Raw genomic sequence first — 18,258 nt, forward strand, 5'->3', positions numbered from 1 at the left:
GCAGTGCTGGACAGTCTGAACAGTGCAAAGCATCTTTCATTAATTGCTCTCGCGTTATTTTGATAACATATGCAGATCTGCGCAACACGCACATAAAGTTAAAAGCATAATAAATCACAAACTAGCATTTTGATAGGCGTACTACTTCACATGTGATTTTTCAAAACTTTTTGTGCTGTTGTGGTAGGCCAGTTTCAAACCGCATATTTGGCACACTGCCTTTGTCTTGTCCTCACTGAATTTAAAGTGTTCCCACACACCTGAGGTTTTAGGCATTTTTGTCTTCTCCTTCAGATTAACTAAATCATGACGTTCACTTATGGACGATTCATATTCAAGCGCGAATATGAACTGCTTTGCAGGGATGCCAGGTGTTAGGAAAAAAGAATATTCGAATCTCAAAATTGAAAATCGAATGCCAACCCACCGGACGAATATTCTGGTACAGCCCTAGTGGTAAACATAGGATAATATTAGTTTTGGTTACATCTCATAATGGGAGTTTCTTAACTATACACAGCAGCTGTATGTATTTATTAGTTAAACGTAGTCTTGAAGCACTGCCTGTGTACTTTTGACAGAACTGTTTTTCCCTATTGTACAAACGTCTTACACCTTACAATAAAATGTTGTTTTTATCATATTTTATTTGATTAAAAATTAATATAATCACATCAGAAGACCTAAACCACACATACATGTTTAAAATGAAAACGAAAAGAAGCAGGATAGGGTTAGTATCATATTGCATTTTATTGTAAATGTAAAGTGAAGGTTCAAGGGATTGCATATAGATGGTTTCATCTCAACATCATAAACAAACGTTACTGTGCATGCGCACTTTTGTGACCTCCAACTGAACATCTGGTACACATTCACAAAAAAAAGATTTTTCAGTCTCAGAAAACGTCAGATGAAACTGTCTATATCGGAGTTGAACTATTTATAAATAACTGATATTTAAGTAACTGCTGATAAGTGTCACAATCAAAAACAAATTATTTAAAGGGTGGTACAAATGTCTCTAAAACAAGACTACAACTGCACAAGCTGTTTTAAGTAAAAAAAATTGCTTTCCTGTCATGATAGAATAGCAACAACATAGAAATGCCTTTTACTGTATGACAGCTATCGGTTTAGTACGATTTAGTGCATGTAAGCAAAAACATGCAGTAAGACTGAAATACTCATAAAACATAACGACAGCTGCTTCTAGATGAGTAAGAGCTGTTTAGTTACCTTCTGTAATGTATTATTACAGCAATTTAGCAAAAACACTGGCTCGTCTGATACATTTTGATTTAGTCTTTAACGGCTTATATTCACAAATTTGCAAATTTTGCATCATGCCTTATTGCGACCATCTTCATATTTAAAAGAAACGACGTATTTGTGTGATTAACGCTGATTGGTCAACTCAGTTGCCAAGGCGGAGCACCTTTGACCAGTGAGGAACCTTCGGCACGCCCATTTCTCTGACATGCAGAGACCCCTACTTGGTGAAAGGCTTTTCTCCAGTGTGAATTCTCACGTGTGTCTTAAGACTGCTTTTTTGAGTGAAACTCTTTCCACACTGAACACATGTGTATGGACGCTCTCCAGTGTGAGTTCTCATGTGGACCTCTAACTTACTTTTGTATTTGAAACTCTTTGCACACTGAACACATGTGAATGGCTTTTCTCCAGTGTGAATTCTCATGTGGGTCTTAAGAACACTTTTGTATGTGAAACTCTTTCCACACTGAACACATGCATACGGCTTTTCTCCAGTGTGAGTTCTCATGTGGTCCTCTAGACGACTTTTGTGTGTGAAACTCTTTCCACACGGAGTACAGTTGTATAGGCCGTTTCCAGTGTGAATTCTCACGTGTGTCTTAAGACTGCTTTTTTGAGTGAAACTCTTTCCACACTGAACACATGTGTATGGACGCTCTCCAGTGTGAGTTCTCATGTGGACCTCTAGCTTACTTTTGTATTTGAAACTCTTTCCACACTGAACACATGCATACAGCTTTTGTCCAGTGTGTATTCTAATGTGTTTCTCTAGATTACTTTTTCTTGTGAAACTCTTTCCACACTGAACACATGTGTATGGACGCTGTCCAGTGTGAATTGTCACATGGACCTCTAGATTAAATTTGCTTTTGAAACTCTTTCCACACTGAAAACAAACATGTGGCTTTTCTCCAGTGTGAATTCTCATATGGGACACAAGACCAGTTTTTCTTGTGAAACTCTTTCCACACTGAACACATGCGTGTAGCTTTTCTTCAGTGTGAATTCTCATGTGGGTCTTGAGAACACTTCTTTGTGTAAAACTCTTTCCACACTGAACACATGTGAATGGCTTTTCTCCGGTGTGAATTCTCATGTGGGTCTTGAGAACACTTCTTTGTGTAAAACTCTTTCCACACTGAACACATGTGAATGGCTTTTCTCCGGTGTGAATTCTCATGTGGTCCTCTAGATGACTTTTGTTTGTGAAACTCTTTCCACACTGAACACATGTGAATGGCTTTTCTTCAGTGTGAATTCTTATGTGGGTCTTGAAATAACTTTTTCTTGAGAAACTCTTTCCACACTGAGGGCAGGTGAAGGGCTTTTCTTCAGTGTGGATTCTTATGTGCTTCACAAGCTGCTCTTCACTTCCCAATCTCTTTCCACAATGAGGACATACAGATACTGTTGTTTCTTCCAGTTCCATTAGGTCTAAAATTAAACGAAAGAAGCACATATTTTCATAAGGGCGGTGTTAGATTTTCTTGAATTTGGCTGAGCAGTCATTGGGTGGCTCGCCAACGTATTAAAATGCTTCTGATACGTAAAAGAAAAGTAAGATGGTCCAAGTTCTGGTGAAACGCGTTTATTGAAGATGCTCGTGTAGCATAGCGGTCTTCTGGAACTTAACCCAACCTACAGTCTGTGTGACCAGACTTTATACCTCGTAACAAATGGCCTTCAGACAATAGACAGATAACATGAGGACCTCCTACTGGAGAATTTACAATAGACAGGATTGAAGGACCATCAGTTGAATCACATCTTTACAGATATATGTTAATGACACGTGGGGCGCAAGCATAATGCGATCAGCCATTTGGTTTACGTCCTTACCTATATACATTTATAAAACGGCCAGTTCTGGTCCTTGATTCTGATTGGCTGAGCGGAGTTCTAAGCCGTTATAAAATACCCCAATATATAACGGCTGACCGCACCACATAGCCTAAATATCATTTTATTTACTTTTTTTTATTAAACCTTGCTAAGCATATGTAATAACTGTTTTATAAAACACTTCGCGTCGTGCCACAACGCCCTTAGCTGTTATAAAATGCACTGTAACCCACTGCTTCTTGGAGCTTATTGCTTTAATATATGTTAATTACTGGTGGGGCACAGGCACAATCAATGTCAGACGTTGATTACATATGAAAGAATGACACAAAATCCTTCAGCGGTCAACACTGAACACATGCAATCAAAGGCACAACATGTTAATTTTTTGCATTAAAATATCAGAAAACCACCAGCACAGTATTTGTTCATGTGTACTTTCATTTTCAAACGCAACACAATAATAACAAAATCATAGTAATACTAAAGAATCAATATATTTTATTTTTATGTTTAAATTTGTCAGTAATAATCATTACTGAAGACTCAAGAATGGACACCGACCTCTTTGTTCCGCAGCGTCTTCATTTCTCATTGTGCTGGTGTCTGTAACACTCATGTCTTCACTCTCCTCTTTAATGAATTCTGCGTCACACATAACTTGCTTTTCAAGTGTGGCTTGGAGAAACAGACCTGTCAAAATCAATAAATTAATAATTGAATTAAATTTTACTGAATGATTGCAATAAAACAGCACATAGTTGCAATGTCAAACAAAACATTATTTCTGTGACTGAAATATCAATGACTGATACAGTATGCTTAAGTGAATGGTGACAAAAATACGAGATAATTACGGACCAAAACTCTTCTAAACACTTTAAACACTGAGAACTTGTAAAGCAAGTTAAGGAAACTAACTAGTTTTTAAACAAATCAGGGTTTTATCTCAGTGAACTGAACTGAATGTGTTTGCAGAAGTGAAACAGCACGTTTGTCTTTATAGAAATTCTCCGGGACGGACTTCAATCACTCTGCAAACCTTTTCATCATCTAGCATTGAATTTCATGTTTGTCATGTTCTTCTAGCGAAAAGTTTACAACACGACATCCATACAGTGCACTAACCTTTGTGTTTAAAGATCTTGATATCAAACTGTTCTCTTCCTTCTTTCTGGTGCGCAGCTTCTTCTTCTTCTTTTAGGGTTTTATGGCGGTTTGAAAACAAACAACAGGTCCATTTCCGCCACCTACTGGCGGGCTGGGGTGTGGCGCGACAATGAGAAAAAAAACACTAATAAATAAATAAATAAATAAAATCAATAAGTGTCATTATTATATTCTTATTACGCTCAAATAGCTTCTTATCATTCTTTCTTTTCATTACCTAATATTAGCTCTAATGACATTTTATTTGCACATTTTGTAACTTTGTTTCCAGCATCTTTCTCTCTCTTTTTAATACGCTCTACACTTATCAAATATGCCACAAAATATACTTGAGATTTGAGATCTGAAGGCTCTCCGAAGTGGAATGAGTCTGTGCAATCGGACACTTTTCTTTAAATTATTATCTTAAGTTATAGAAATAATAATACATTTAGGCCATTTTGAAGGCCTGTTCTTTATAAAATCCACATTGAACAGTCCTGATATTGTTTAGGTGACACACTGAGGTGGGATAAGAGTGTTGTAAAAAATATAAAAACTGCCTAGCAGTTTAAAAACAGCTTAAAAAAGCCTAGCAACCACCTAGCAACATAACTGTCAATCTTTCCGTTTGGCCTGGGTTAAAGCCTTCAATTGTAGTGCAAATGAGGTTCTTTTTTCAATATATATATAAATTCATTTAATTTTCTAAATGCATTTGTATTTTAATTAATTGACAATCAACAGACTGAAACCATGTTTGAAATAGATCGCTTTATTTTGAAATCCAAAGCCGCTTTTACCGTAATGCGCAGTATAAGCGCACATCACAAAACCGAGTGAGGGCTAGTTTGACCGTCGTTTTCGAAGTGGCGGCCTTTTGTGTACATAGAAAAAGTCTTAGATCTTTGAGTTCAGCTCATTAAAATGGGGGCAAAAACAAGTGTTGCGTTTATAATTTTGTTCAGTATAGTTATTCTGTTTGTTGTTTTGGCATGGACAACTCCTGAATAGAAACCCTTCTTTTTTTTCATTACTTTTTTTTCATAATACATTTTTCATTCAAATGTCTAATATTTGAGTGGACATCCTTTTATGTTGCAATTGACCCTAGATAGGTCGTAAAATAAATAAACGTACAACAAATTTCAACAAATCGTTTATTTATTACAATTATTATACAGTAAAATAATAATACAAATTAATATTAACATAAATTAAATAAAATATAAAGTTATATTTAGGGATGCACAATAAATTATCAGCCATATCGATCGATGGTCATTTTTAATGTTATCGGTATCGGCCGATAATAAAATATATATTATAGCCGATAAATTATGAATAATTTCCTCTGGTTAAACCACTTTGGCTGCTCGCTGCTTACAGTTTATATACAGTACAACACTGTCTTTCTGTCATGATCATTCACACTGCTATTAGCAAAACATTGTTGATGTAGTATGTAGATATGTGTAAATTATAGGAACAAAAGCATAGTTTGAAGCCGACTGCTGTCTGAATGCTTTCTGTCTCCAGACCTGTTAGACTTGTGGCTATTGAGAACACCTTTCTGGGTCGCTCTGGGAGAACATCTATAATTACATTATGAATATGAATAAACATTATGCCAGAAAAGTTTAAAAGTTAAAGAATCTTGAATAAGTGTAAAGTAGCCCATTTCTTCGACATGCAGAAACCCCTACTTGGTGAAAGGCTTTTCTCCAGTGTGAATTCTCATGTGTTTCTCTAGATTACATTTGTATGTGAAACACTTTCCACACTGAACACATGTGTATGGACACTGTCCAGTGTGAATTCTCATGTGGTTCTTAAGACTATTTTTGTATGAAACTCTTTCCACACTGAACACAAACACGTGGCTTTTCTCCAGTGTGAGTTCTCATGTGGTCCTCTAGAGTTCTTTTTAGTGCGAAACTCGTTCCACACTGAACACACGTGTATGGCCGCTGTCCAGTGTGAATTTTCATGTGGGTCTTGAGATTATTTTTTCTTGTGAAACTCTTTCCACACTGCAGACATGTGAATGGCTTTTCTCCAGTGTGAGTTCTCACGTGTTCCTCTAGTGATCCGTACACGTGATCCGTACGATCAATGTAAGCCCTCAAAGCCCTAACCGGACACACAGCCCTCTGAGTGTCAGCATCACACAAGGCAGACGACTCGGAAGACAAAGCGGGCAACGAAATAACCTGCTCTCTGAACGGGGTAGACAGGAACTTAGGCACATAACCCGCCTTCGGCCGTAGAGTGACGCTGCAGTCGCCGGCCCCAAAACGAATGAAATCCGCGCCGATAGAAAGCACACATAAATCCCCAATGCATTTTGCCGAAGCAAGAGCGAGAATGAGAACGGCTTTAAGAAAGAGCTCCCTTATAGAAACAGCTTCCAACGGCTCGAACGGGGGCAGAGAGAGAGCCCTCAACACCAGAGACAAATCCCACGGAGGTACTGAAGGAGATCGTGAGGGAAACAGCGTCCGAGGTCCTCTCAAAAATCTGACCACCAATGCATGCCTACCGATCGATTGCCCGTCAACCGGGGAACGAAATGAGGCGATAGCAGCCACATAAACCTTCAGCGTGGACGGGAGGCCACCATTATCCATCATGTATTGTAGAAAGCGTAACACATCAGACACGGGACATGACACCGGGTCTATACCACACTCAATACACCACTTCTTAAATACATCCCATTTCAGAGCATATAAGCGTCTAGTGGAAGGCGCCCGAGACTCCGCAATAGTGTCAAGCACTCTCTGAGGGAGGGGTTCTAAGACCCCTGAAGCGGCCAGGCATGGAGGCTCCACAAATCCGGGTTGGGGTGCCAAATCGAGCCGTTCGCCTGAGATAACAGGTCACCCCTGAGGGGAATCTGCCACAGAGAGGACACCAGTAACTCTCTCAGGTCCGGGAACCACGGCTGATTCGGCCAAAATGGAGCAACGAGGATCACCGACGCTCTCTCCTCTCTGATCTTGCCCAGCACAAGGGGCAGAATCTTCACCGGAGAAAAAGCGTAAAGCCGGGCATCCGGCCAGCGCGTCGTCAGAGCGTCTGTATCCCTGGGGGAGCGCGGCAGCGAGAAGAACAGCGGACAGAGTGCGTTCTCGCTCGTCGCGAACAGATCCACCTCCGCCTTCCCGAAGCGATCCCAGATCATCCGTACTGAGTCGGGGTGAAGTCTCCATTCCCCTTGGGAAAGACCTCCCCTCGAGAGCATATCCGCTCCGCAGTTCAAATGACCGGGGATATGCGCTGGTCTGATGGAAAGCAGGTGCTGGTCTGCCCACAGCAGCAGCCTCGCAGCCAGCTCGAAAAGGGCTCTGGAGTGGACCCCTCCTTGGCGAATAAATATCCCAATTTAACTAAGGCCTAGTCCTGTTTTAAGATAACCCCTGTCCGGGAAACTGCCCAAACAAAACAAAAAAAAAGTGTTAACATTCAAAACAGTTCAAATTAAATTAAATCAAGTGATTGATATGACTGAATTGGACATGCACTGTCGCAACACAGAGGACATTAGGCCATGAACAACATGTACCAGTTCATTCAATCTCATTTTGACTCAATTGACTGGGTTAGTAAAGGGTGTATTCATTCAGTACATTCAACCAATGAAAAGGCTCTGTAACGCTATTGGCTCATGTCTCTTTGAAGAGAAGAGCTGCAGCACCTGTGCACATGCATAGCGCTGCAATGTCTTGCTCAATTGGTGGGATTCAATGCATTCAGTGAACCTTACAGACATCTCACATAAACTGTAGTCCAGTTCTTTTAACCGTGTTTGTAACATGCTTGCATGATTCATCTTTTAATGTGCGAACTAACTCACTTCATCACTTCTCTAATCTGTACAGGGCAGCGCTGGTTGGTTTCATATGCACCAGCTCACATTACCGGATATAAAAACATTTGTGCTTGCCTTTGCAATGAGTTTTGGGGTAATTCGTTTGCAGTTTGTTGTGTTTTACCAGCGATTGCAAAGGAAAATAAGACGTTCTGTAAACCACACGATGACAACTCAAGGTTACTTTCACTTTTGTCATTGCCGCTTCCTCTCATGATTTCCTCCTTGTGTAGTGCAGTATGAAATGGACTTTGTACTTTGCGCATGTTAAAAGCTGCATGCTGCCTATGTCGTGTTTATTTCTGCTGTCTGATTGGCTGTAAAATTAATCCATATCGAGTTAAAATGTCAAGAGCTCATAGTTATCAACATAGATTGTATTGCGATTCGATATAGCGTTTATCGGCCCAGCCCTACTGTCAAGCTACTGAAAAATGTAGTCAAGTTAGTTACAGTAGGTAGTCAACCAAAATGCCCATACCGCCGCGTTGAGTGCCGCCGATGGGAAAGGGCGGCAGTTAAAAGCAATTGCATGTGAAATTTAGTGAAATTTCCACCAGGAGGCGCAAAGGGAGAGTTTGCAACTTCAGTACTTAACCACATTTACTGTGAAATTCAATGTGATAAATTCTTTATTACATGACAGGAGGCAACACATTAATGATCAAAACAAGAGTTATTGATGTTTATAATATAACCAAAAAAGCGTTATAGGAGGAGAATGAGCCAAATGCAGGACATATTAAACTTATAATTTAATCATTAGAACAAATGTGTTGTTTATGATCACAGAGGTTCATATAAGAATTTTTTTCTGCCAGTCTAAAGCGACTGCATATGCCTGATAGTGGTAAGAACACTCTCTTATAATAAAAAATAACCACTGTCTTTTCTGTCCATATACGACCAAACTGTTGAAGCGCTTGGTTGGTTTTAAAAAAGTTCTATACCCTCGACTAGAGACGTATTAAACTGTGCTTAAGCTTTTATAATAAATGTATCTTTATTTAAGGAGAATCTCCTTTCCACCACAGCGCAAACCATTAACAGTCCCCATTTAACATATCACCAAGTAAAACGAAACTGTAAACATTTTGAACGCACAGCAGCGCGCTTAAAGCCAATGCGGGCATAACCTGCTTTAATATAATATTTGTTTTTAAAATGTACAATTGTTTTTGATATTAAGCTCATTTACAAGGATTACCATGCGTGATCATTTTACACTAAAATATGCTACTTGTGCGTCAGTGAAACCATATACAGATCACATTGTTCACGCTAGGCAGAAGTGTAACAATACAAACAGAAGTGGGTAGTTCGCAGCAGCCCAACTACTTCGGGAGCGTAGCCTCCACGTTAGCGTGAATGCCGGTGTGGACCGATTGCCGGTTCGAGGCTCGTTCGGAGCGGGTGTAAGACTGGTGACAAATAGCTAAACCAGAAATGAGTGAATTAACGTGACAACCGTAGACCCCATCTTTTAGCTAACACGTGACAGATGTGTAAATGTGACAGAATATCGCTATTATTATAATTATTAATGAACGCGAACAGGAGAAAGAAACTCCACAAGACAAAAACGTAACATTTTTATTAATGAGCAAGGACACAGGCCCAAGTGAAGAAGTGAACGAAACAACATCATATTTGCCAAAATATGCACTTTATAGACCGTTTCATCGGTATTAAATTAAAGTGTGACAAAATAGTGTATTGACCTGCGTTTAAATGACAAGCATTGAAAGGCTACAGGCTTTAAAAAACAGATTCCACTTCTCAGTTGACGGGGGATGGGGAGAGGTGTGAATGTTTGGCTTTTTGAAAGAGTAGAGCTTAGAATCAATGTCTTACCTGCAGGGTGACAAATACAGGTAAGATGCCGTAACACTGATAATAAACTAAACTCCAAACATAAACAAAACATCTTCGCCAAAATAAGCAATTTATAATTGTAACGCTCCTAATTTACGCAACATATTCAATTATTTTAATATGAAATTTTACATATGACAAACAATTAAATATTTTTCATTTCTTCTTTATCAATACAGCACTTTATAAGGTAATAAAGGTAAAAGTCCCCGTTTACATTTAAATCTATTTTTTTTAAATGCAACTTCTCAAAATTCACCTTCTTTTGAGTTTTCGGTGAAGGGCGATTTCAGAAGGAGGTTGGGGTTGATGTGGGTTGTGTAGTCTCAGCCTCAGACGTCACGCCAATGGACCGTTGGCTAAACGTCTGATGCATATGGCACACTTAACTGGAAACACTTCAGGAATGTCGAAGTCGTCATATGATTGGTAGAATTATACCGGATTTCCTGGAAAGTGCAGACGTGTGATTGAGTGACGACTTCAACATAACAACAGTTTGACTACTAACAGTATCCTGCACAGATGTTGACGCAGTGTTTACATCTGATAACGGTAACTTACATCCAACAATTCACATCTTGCAGGGCTGTATTCAGAAACTGCATGCTTGTGTAACCAAGACAAGAGCTGAAGAAGAAGCAGCTCGTTTGAGAAGGATTAGCAGTTAGTGATGGGAAGTCCGGCTCTTTTCTGCGAACCAGTTCTTTCGCACAGTTCGTTTCAATGAACCGGTTCAAAAGACCGGTTTACCGATTCTCTTACGCTCTGACGTAATGACATCACTCGCCCTGACGAAACGCGTCAAGTCAAGTATATTTCCAAAACCAGTTTGGCATATTCAAATATAAACCAAAACCAGTAATCACAACTTCTGCCAGATTGCTCCATATATTTTAAGTCCTCGGTTCACGTGCGCTCGTAACATTAGCACAGTATCAGTTGTCCACACATGTGTTCTGTAGCCTCACGGTGAATCATGCATGCTCACTATCATTAGCTCATCGGTTCACACTCACTCAGTCGGACCGACTCGGACGTGTCCGAAAGAGAGCTGTTGCGGCTCTTGCGGAAGACTGCAGCTGTTGCGGAAAAAGCTGTTGCGGCTCTTCGGTTCGTGTACTGCCGAATTGAAATCTGTTGCAACCGGTTCGTGTCAGAAGAAGCGATTCGCGAACCGGCAACCGGTTCGACGGTTCACAAATCGGACATGTCCGACAGAAACGGTTCTCATGACTCTACGGTCTTCTAGTCTGTAAGAGCGATTCAAGGAATCCGCTTGCTTCTCGCACATGATGATTACGTCATGTTTAGATTTATATAATCTTGTTTAGAAATGAAATAAGATGTTCATGAAACACCATGGATTACTTATGAAACAAATAAATGTTTAGTTTATTATTTTTACAAACAATTCTTTTTAACCTTTACAATAATTAACAAAAGCACAACTGCACAAACGTTTTCTGTCATGCATTTTAAGCAACATTAATATAAAGAATATGTTTGTACAAATATTTATGACCATTAAAAAGTGTGATCTGTGCTCAAATGTTTATGTTCATGTTGCAAATGTAGTTTCTTATATGTTGAACCGGTTCACAAATCGGACGTGTCCGAAAGACAGCTCTCGGTTGGTTCAGTGGTCCGAAAACTGTGGCATTCTTGAATCGAGAACGAGGATCGCTCTAGGCGGAGCGTTCGATAGAACACGCCACTGCACACATGCTCAGTATATCAGCTAGCTTATAACTTGAATAGCTTCTCCTGTTGTGTACTGTTCGACTTACTGAAAAGTCGTTGATACTGGCTGGTTTATTTTGAGTCCGATGGGTTTTCATGCATGTCAAAAGTGAGTAACTGAAGGAATTTATGGATAAGTGCTTTTTGTAGACGCGAACCGTTTCGAATGATTCAGTCCGATTTGGTGAACCGGTTCGACCGGTTCACTAAAAAGAATCGGTTCAAATGAACGATTCATTCGCGAACTGGCCATCACTATTAGCAGTGATAGCGGCAAGTAAACAGTCACTTTTGTTGCAGATTGGAGATGTTTAATACAGAAGCACAAATATTTTACTTAGATGAACTTTACATATTTAGAGAGGCAGGGATCTAGAGTGCGACCAATTTAGTCGCACATGCGACCTTATTTCTCAATGGTGCGACTAAGAAAAATCTGAGGTCGCACCGGTGCGACCAGCCGTTCGAGGGAGAAAGAAAAGTCTCCGCGACTCTGAAAGTCTCCCTGTGATTCAACAACAGACACACATTAGGCCCATATTGTGGTCTAAACCAATCAGAGATAGTGAAGGGCGGACCACCTCTGATTGGCCGTGGTCCAGATTTTCCTGTACGTGTGTGTACCAGAGGTCGCGTTAACCGAAAATTCTCTGTCATTGACAAAAAATGTTTACCAATGACGGAAAAACCTGAAGGCCGTTCGTCCGTCCGTCATTTTAACGGATTACAATGAGGGCAATTTGTAACTCCCCGTTTCCCTTCATTAGAGCGCGATATGCTCGCGAAGGGACGTGCGTGTTTTCACATGTCATTGTTAATGACTAGACATATGTGATGCGATCTGGGAAAACCCGTCGGATGTCGCGCTGGGACGCCTATCAAAGTAAACCACATAACATGAAGAATGAAGGAGTATCAATGCACATTTCCCGCCAGTCCTGTGTAAACTACGGCATGCAAAGTTTTTTCATACAATGTTTTCGTGAGATGACAGAGCTCCCCGTCTGCAGCACCGGGAGTTATCCGATCGCAAAGCATCGAACAAGGGATGATCATGAGTCCAGACACTATGCACATGATAAACAAAGTAAAACTTGCTTCACTGCTTATTAGTTGTTGTCCGTAATGTTTGTTAGTTTCCTCGTGTAGTGATAACGGCAGAGCTCTCGTTCTTTAAGTGTGCCCGCACCATTTTCCTTACTTTCATTTTATTCAAACGGTTTTGTACAGTATTTTTATAGACTTCAACACTGGGAAATGTTTTTTTTATTAAATTGTTATTAGAGTAAGTCTTTTACCACTGTAAAGTGACTTTTACTTGTGATACTGGACTGTTGTGCTTTTATTTTCATCACTTAACTTTAAACCCGTTTTCCTCCAAATTACGTTCCTGAAAATCCTAGCGCTTCAGCCGACCTCAGCTATAACTTTTGTTACATACACAAGGTATGAGCAAAATAAAAACTGATTTGGAAAGGGCTTGAAAATGGTATCAAAAACTGTAATATATAAATTTGCACCATGTGTTGGGCTTTCCCAGATCGAATCACATATGAACATAAACATTAAAACATTAAATATACAGATGAATATAAACAACAACGGCTTTATTGGGCATTCAGTTGTATTAAAATTCAACAAGTTCCGAGACGCAAGTACAGCGTGATGACGTCATGGACATACTACTTACCACCTAACGCCACCTTGCACCATAGTGACGGGTAATAATAGATTATGGCAGATTTTTTACGAGCCTGTCAGTCAAAATGGCAGACAATAAAAAAGTCTAGCGCAACCTCTGGTGTGTACGTGTGAAAATGCGTGTGCTGCAGTCAGACAGAGAGGTGAGGAGCCTATAGGCCCGTCAGATAAACAGGGAGGGGAGGAGCCTATAGGCCCGTCAGTTAAACAGAGTGGATGTAGCCGCGGATGATGAGAGAAGATGAAAAGAACGATTGACAACTTTTTCGTGAATAATGTTAAGTTAAGGCCTCATCGGTCCGAAAATCATAAGCAATGCTCTGACACGGAACCATCAACCTCCCAGGTTATGTCCGTTTATCTTGAGATGTTTTAAGTTTAAGTTTCAGTTCAGTGAAGCACTTTAAGCACCAACACTTCTTCAGTAAGTGACCTTTCTTGTAGAATTGTGCTTCAAATAAAGAACTTGATGTTGACCAGATTGTTAGTTAATCATTTACAAGTCAATTTTGCCTATATGGACAGCAATTAAAAAAAAAGTGAACTGGTAAAACTGCGGTGTTAAATGCGATGCGGTCAAAAATGTGGGTGCACCTAACTTTTGTGCTGGTGCACCTGAGAAAAAACGTTAGGCGCACCAGTGCAACCAGTGCAGTCTAGTGCCCTGAGAGGTGCGTGTCAGGCTACGGCGTAGGGTACGCAACTCTGCGTAGGCTATGGCGTAACTCCCACGCTCGAGTATAAACTGAACTTAAACGTCTTAAATCTTGTCCGTCTGCTGAGTGAGGCAATGAGCTTGACGCGTCAACTCGCGCTGAGTGAAGATCTGTGAATAGACTGCCACTCAGCGGTAAATAAGAGTCAACACGCATTAAGGAAGTACTGCCGGGGAGGATCATTCTGTTTGAGTACCTACTGTAGCATGATAGCTCCACTTCAACGGAACAGACGCCGGGAGAAAAGCACCCGTGCTGGCAAGCGAGATCAAACACTCGCACAAAGTAGTAGCGATAGTGGAAGTAAAGCTAAAGATTATCCAACAACTATCCATATGATTTGCAATAGTGCTTTGCATATCCGAACAAGTAGTAAACGTATCGAGCAAAGTACAAAGTAGTTCGTAAACAAGGGCTTAAAACCCATACTGCTTACATACACACCTGGATGAGCGACAACAACGTGTTGCAAATATATCCAAACAACTTGCGAGCTGCATAGAACAATGAATCGTGAATGGCGATAACAAGTTTTTGTGCAGCACGGTTAAGCAGCTGACAAGCAGAGAAAGGCAACTTAAAAAAATGATTTTATTGTTGATGTTTAATGTTTAAATTTGTCAGTAATAATCATTAATGAAGACTCAAGAATGGACACCGACCTCTTTGTTCCGCAGCGTCTTCATTTCTCATTGTGCTGGTGTCTGTAACACTCATGTCTTCACTCTCCTCTTTAATGAATTCTGCGTCACACATAACTTGCTTTTCAAGTGTGGCTTGGAGAAACAGACCTGTCAAAATCAATAAATTAATAATTGAATTATATTTTACTGAATGATTGCAATAAAACAGCACATAGTTGCAATGTCAAATAAAACATTTACAGAATGAAGAAACAACTAAGCTTTGATTTAGAACGTAGATGAGACAATGACATATAAGAACCACTGATCATGTGGTGTGAGCAATAATAAGAATTAACTGCATTAATTAAAAATAAAACATCTTATTTCTGTGACTGAAATATCAATGACTGATACAGTATGCTTAAGTGAATGGTGTTTTAAAACATTTTATAAGTAAGCAATATTCAGGAAACACATGTCTGTTAACATTTAAGAAGAAAACTCTGAAATTATAAAACAAAAATACGAGATCCTTACGGACCAAAACTCTTCTAAACACTTTAAACACTGAGAACTTGTAAAGCACGTTAAGGAAACTAATGAGTTTTAAAACAAATCAGGGTTTTATCTCAGTGAACTGAACTGAATGTGTTTGCAGAAGTGAAACAGCACGTTTGTCTTTATAGAAATTCTCCGGGACGGACTTCAATCACTCTGCAAACCTTTTCATCATCTAGCATTGAATTTCATGTTTGTCATGTTCTTCTAGCGAAAAGTTTACAACACGACATCCATACAGTGCACTAACCTTTGTGTTTAAAGATCTTGATATCAAACTGTTCTCGTGACATCTTTCTTCTTTCATCTTCTGGTACTGTTGAACTTAACACAATTAAACGCCAATAATTCCAAAACGACTTGCCCTTCAAATATCTTAATAATATTACCGCTAAAAGGGTAAAGCCGCTCGATATGATAAGCACCGCCTCGAATGAACACCGGTCTTTTACTGCAGGGACATTTCCACGCCTCTAAACATTAGAGTTATGTTGTGTCCTTTTTCAATAAAAAATCTAATTACATCAGCTATATAGATCTCACTGTACTGCATATTGGATTAAATATATTTGAAGTAGATGTTTTCAAGTTGAAAATAATGTAACTTTGTTATTCATAGTGAAGGGACGGGTGCCCTGTCTTCACCTTACTTCAAATATAAATACTTTGATGTGGTTTTGACAAATATTAATTAATTATTATCCAGTATTATCTTATTTTAAATTGATGATTTAAGCATGTTTAACACCAACCTTTTCTGATAGAGAAAGTAGAGAATAATTCATGGTTTAAGTCTCTAATGAATGCTTAGGCTCTCTCTTCCTGCTAGGTCAGTGTGACTGTGAAAGGGACTTCTTATCATCATGTTCAAAAACATCTTCTGTTAGCACACACTCTACCTGTTAGATTTAACTTCCACATAAATGAATACAAGCCCACGAAAATGAATTGTGAGGTTTTTAAGCTCACTGAATACATTGCTGGCTATATGTGGAGGAGGGATTCCTTCTACGCTGAACATTCTTTGTCTGACATGCGATGTTTCCTTGACCTTATTTGGTCATTATGTGAAACCCTGGACATATGAGAACTTCCAGATGTCTTCTGGTGCCATAAAGACGTCTAAAATAAGTGAGTTCAAAAGCTTGATGCCTCTCTGTGTCTTGTTTTTGTGCTCCCAGATCTGCAGAAGAATTCTCTCACAACATCCAACCCGTTTCTGGTTTGATTTTAAGGGTGATCCAAAACACAGAAAAAAAACTTAGTGTTCGAAAGGAACCTAAAGTTAAAGAGTTTAAATCTATTAATTTTATTTTCCTTTTTTATTTTATTCTTTAATACCAATGAAAATACAGTATGACAAAATGTTATGTGTCAGGAGTGAAACGTATATATTTATTTATAAAAAACGTTTTTTTATATATAGAAAAACTAAAATATAATAGTTTTTTAATAGTGATTCTCTTTTTTGGCAAAATAAATTTAATATGTGGCACAAGTTGTTACCACAATTAAATAATTGAAGAATTAAATAACATCAAACTTTACAGGTGTCAGTGTCATCTTCTGGGTCAGCAATGTCAAAGTCATCTCTCATGGGACAGGCATTCATGACCACCAGACGTGGGTGTCTATTGAAAAGGAGGAAGTAGGGACTGTGTCTAGTGGAGTACTGATCACATAGGAAGCTTAACATTAACTATTAAATTCATATTAAAAGGGGAAAAATTCAAAGTAAAGCAAAAGAAATCATAATATCAGACTGAGATTAAACTACATTATGATCACTATGGAGCCCATTCAGGTTTAGACTAGTCCTACACTGTAAAAATAAAAGGTGCCTCAAATATCCTGTTGTGTACTCAAAGAACCTTAAACCTTATTTTAAGTGCTTCAAAGCTCCTTTTCTCATAATAGGGTTATTGGTGGAACCATTTATAGTCTTTGTGGTTCTTCCAGGAACTTAGAAGATCCTTGAATAACCCCACATTCAGTTGTGAAGTTCTGGAGTCACCTTTTCACTACACTGGGACCTCAAAGTGCTTTGCGGGTTATTGAAGGAACTCAAATTCTAAAAAAATGGTTCTTGTAAGATCTGTAAACATGTAAGTGGTTCCTGGAGAATCTCTCTTGTACAAGACAGTATCTAGAGGAACCCCCAAAATTCTGCATGAAATGGGGATTTTTAGACTGATCATTTTGATGCTTTATAAGAATAGGCCAAAGTTTGGTTTGTGGTCCCTGCTATGTGAACACACATTTTAAAATCATGCACATGATTAGAAAAGGCTAAATGTTATTTTGAAAAATTTCAGCAAGCTTTTAATTCTTTTATATTTATTAATATTGATATTATATTAACTGGAGACAAAACTATCATTCAATAACTATTCATTCCATAAGATCCTAAATCACAGAAATCTTTTGAAAATGTAATGTTGTTGTGCTTTCCATCCAAACAAACTGCAGCTGCTCTGTGTGTTTATTGTGCAGTTGTAACGCAACGTAAGGGTGCCTTGTGCAACGAGGGAAGAAAAGTTAACGTTGCCAGGAAAAATATGAACAAGAAACAATACTGTTTTACTTTCTACGGGTTTATTAAGTCCTCACATCGTCTGCTCGTCAGCACACATGCGGGCTGAGCGACAAAACAGAAAACATCCTCACGTTGGTAAACAAAAGAAAAAGGATAGAAGTCGGCAGAGCGGTCCTCTCGTCTTTCCCCACTGCTTCTGTACCACCACCCCCACGCATGCGCAGTGTCCTCTCTACCGTAACTGCTCTAAGTGGCCGTTACAGAGTCCCCCCTGAAAAAAAAGATGGCTGACCCCAGCCAACAGCACTGGGAAAATACAGGAATGAAACAACGTCATACATAAACAGTTGTAAATATTCCACC

At 39.2% G+C, this 18,258-nt stretch overlaps 1 protein-coding gene across 1 annotated transcript; it reads right to left on the reverse strand.

The window, feature by feature from the left end:
- Positions 1-726: 726 nt before the first annotated feature.
- Positions 727-15,799, reverse strand: LOC130549725 (gastrula zinc finger protein XlCGF26.1-like). Its single transcript, XM_057327027.1, has 5 exons — positions 15,610-15,799; positions 14,838-14,966; positions 4,246-4,378; positions 3,682-3,810; positions 727-2,709 (listed from the first exon to the last, which is right to left on the reverse strand). The coding sequence occupies exons 2-5, from the start codon at positions 14,859-14,861 to the stop codon at positions 1,493-1,495; spliced, it is 1,503 nt and encodes a 500-aa protein (XP_057183010.1). The 5' UTR covers positions 14,862-14,966; positions 15,610-15,799; the 3' UTR covers positions 727-1,492.
- Positions 15,800-18,258: the final 2,459 nt, after the last annotated feature.

Source organism: Triplophysa rosa, unplaced genomic scaffold (assembly GCF_024868665.1).
Source record: "Triplophysa rosa unplaced genomic scaffold, Trosa_1v2 scaffold160_ERROPOS443136, whole genome shotgun sequence".
NCBI lineage: Eukaryota > Metazoa > Chordata > Actinopteri > Cypriniformes > Nemacheilidae > Triplophysa > Triplophysa rosa.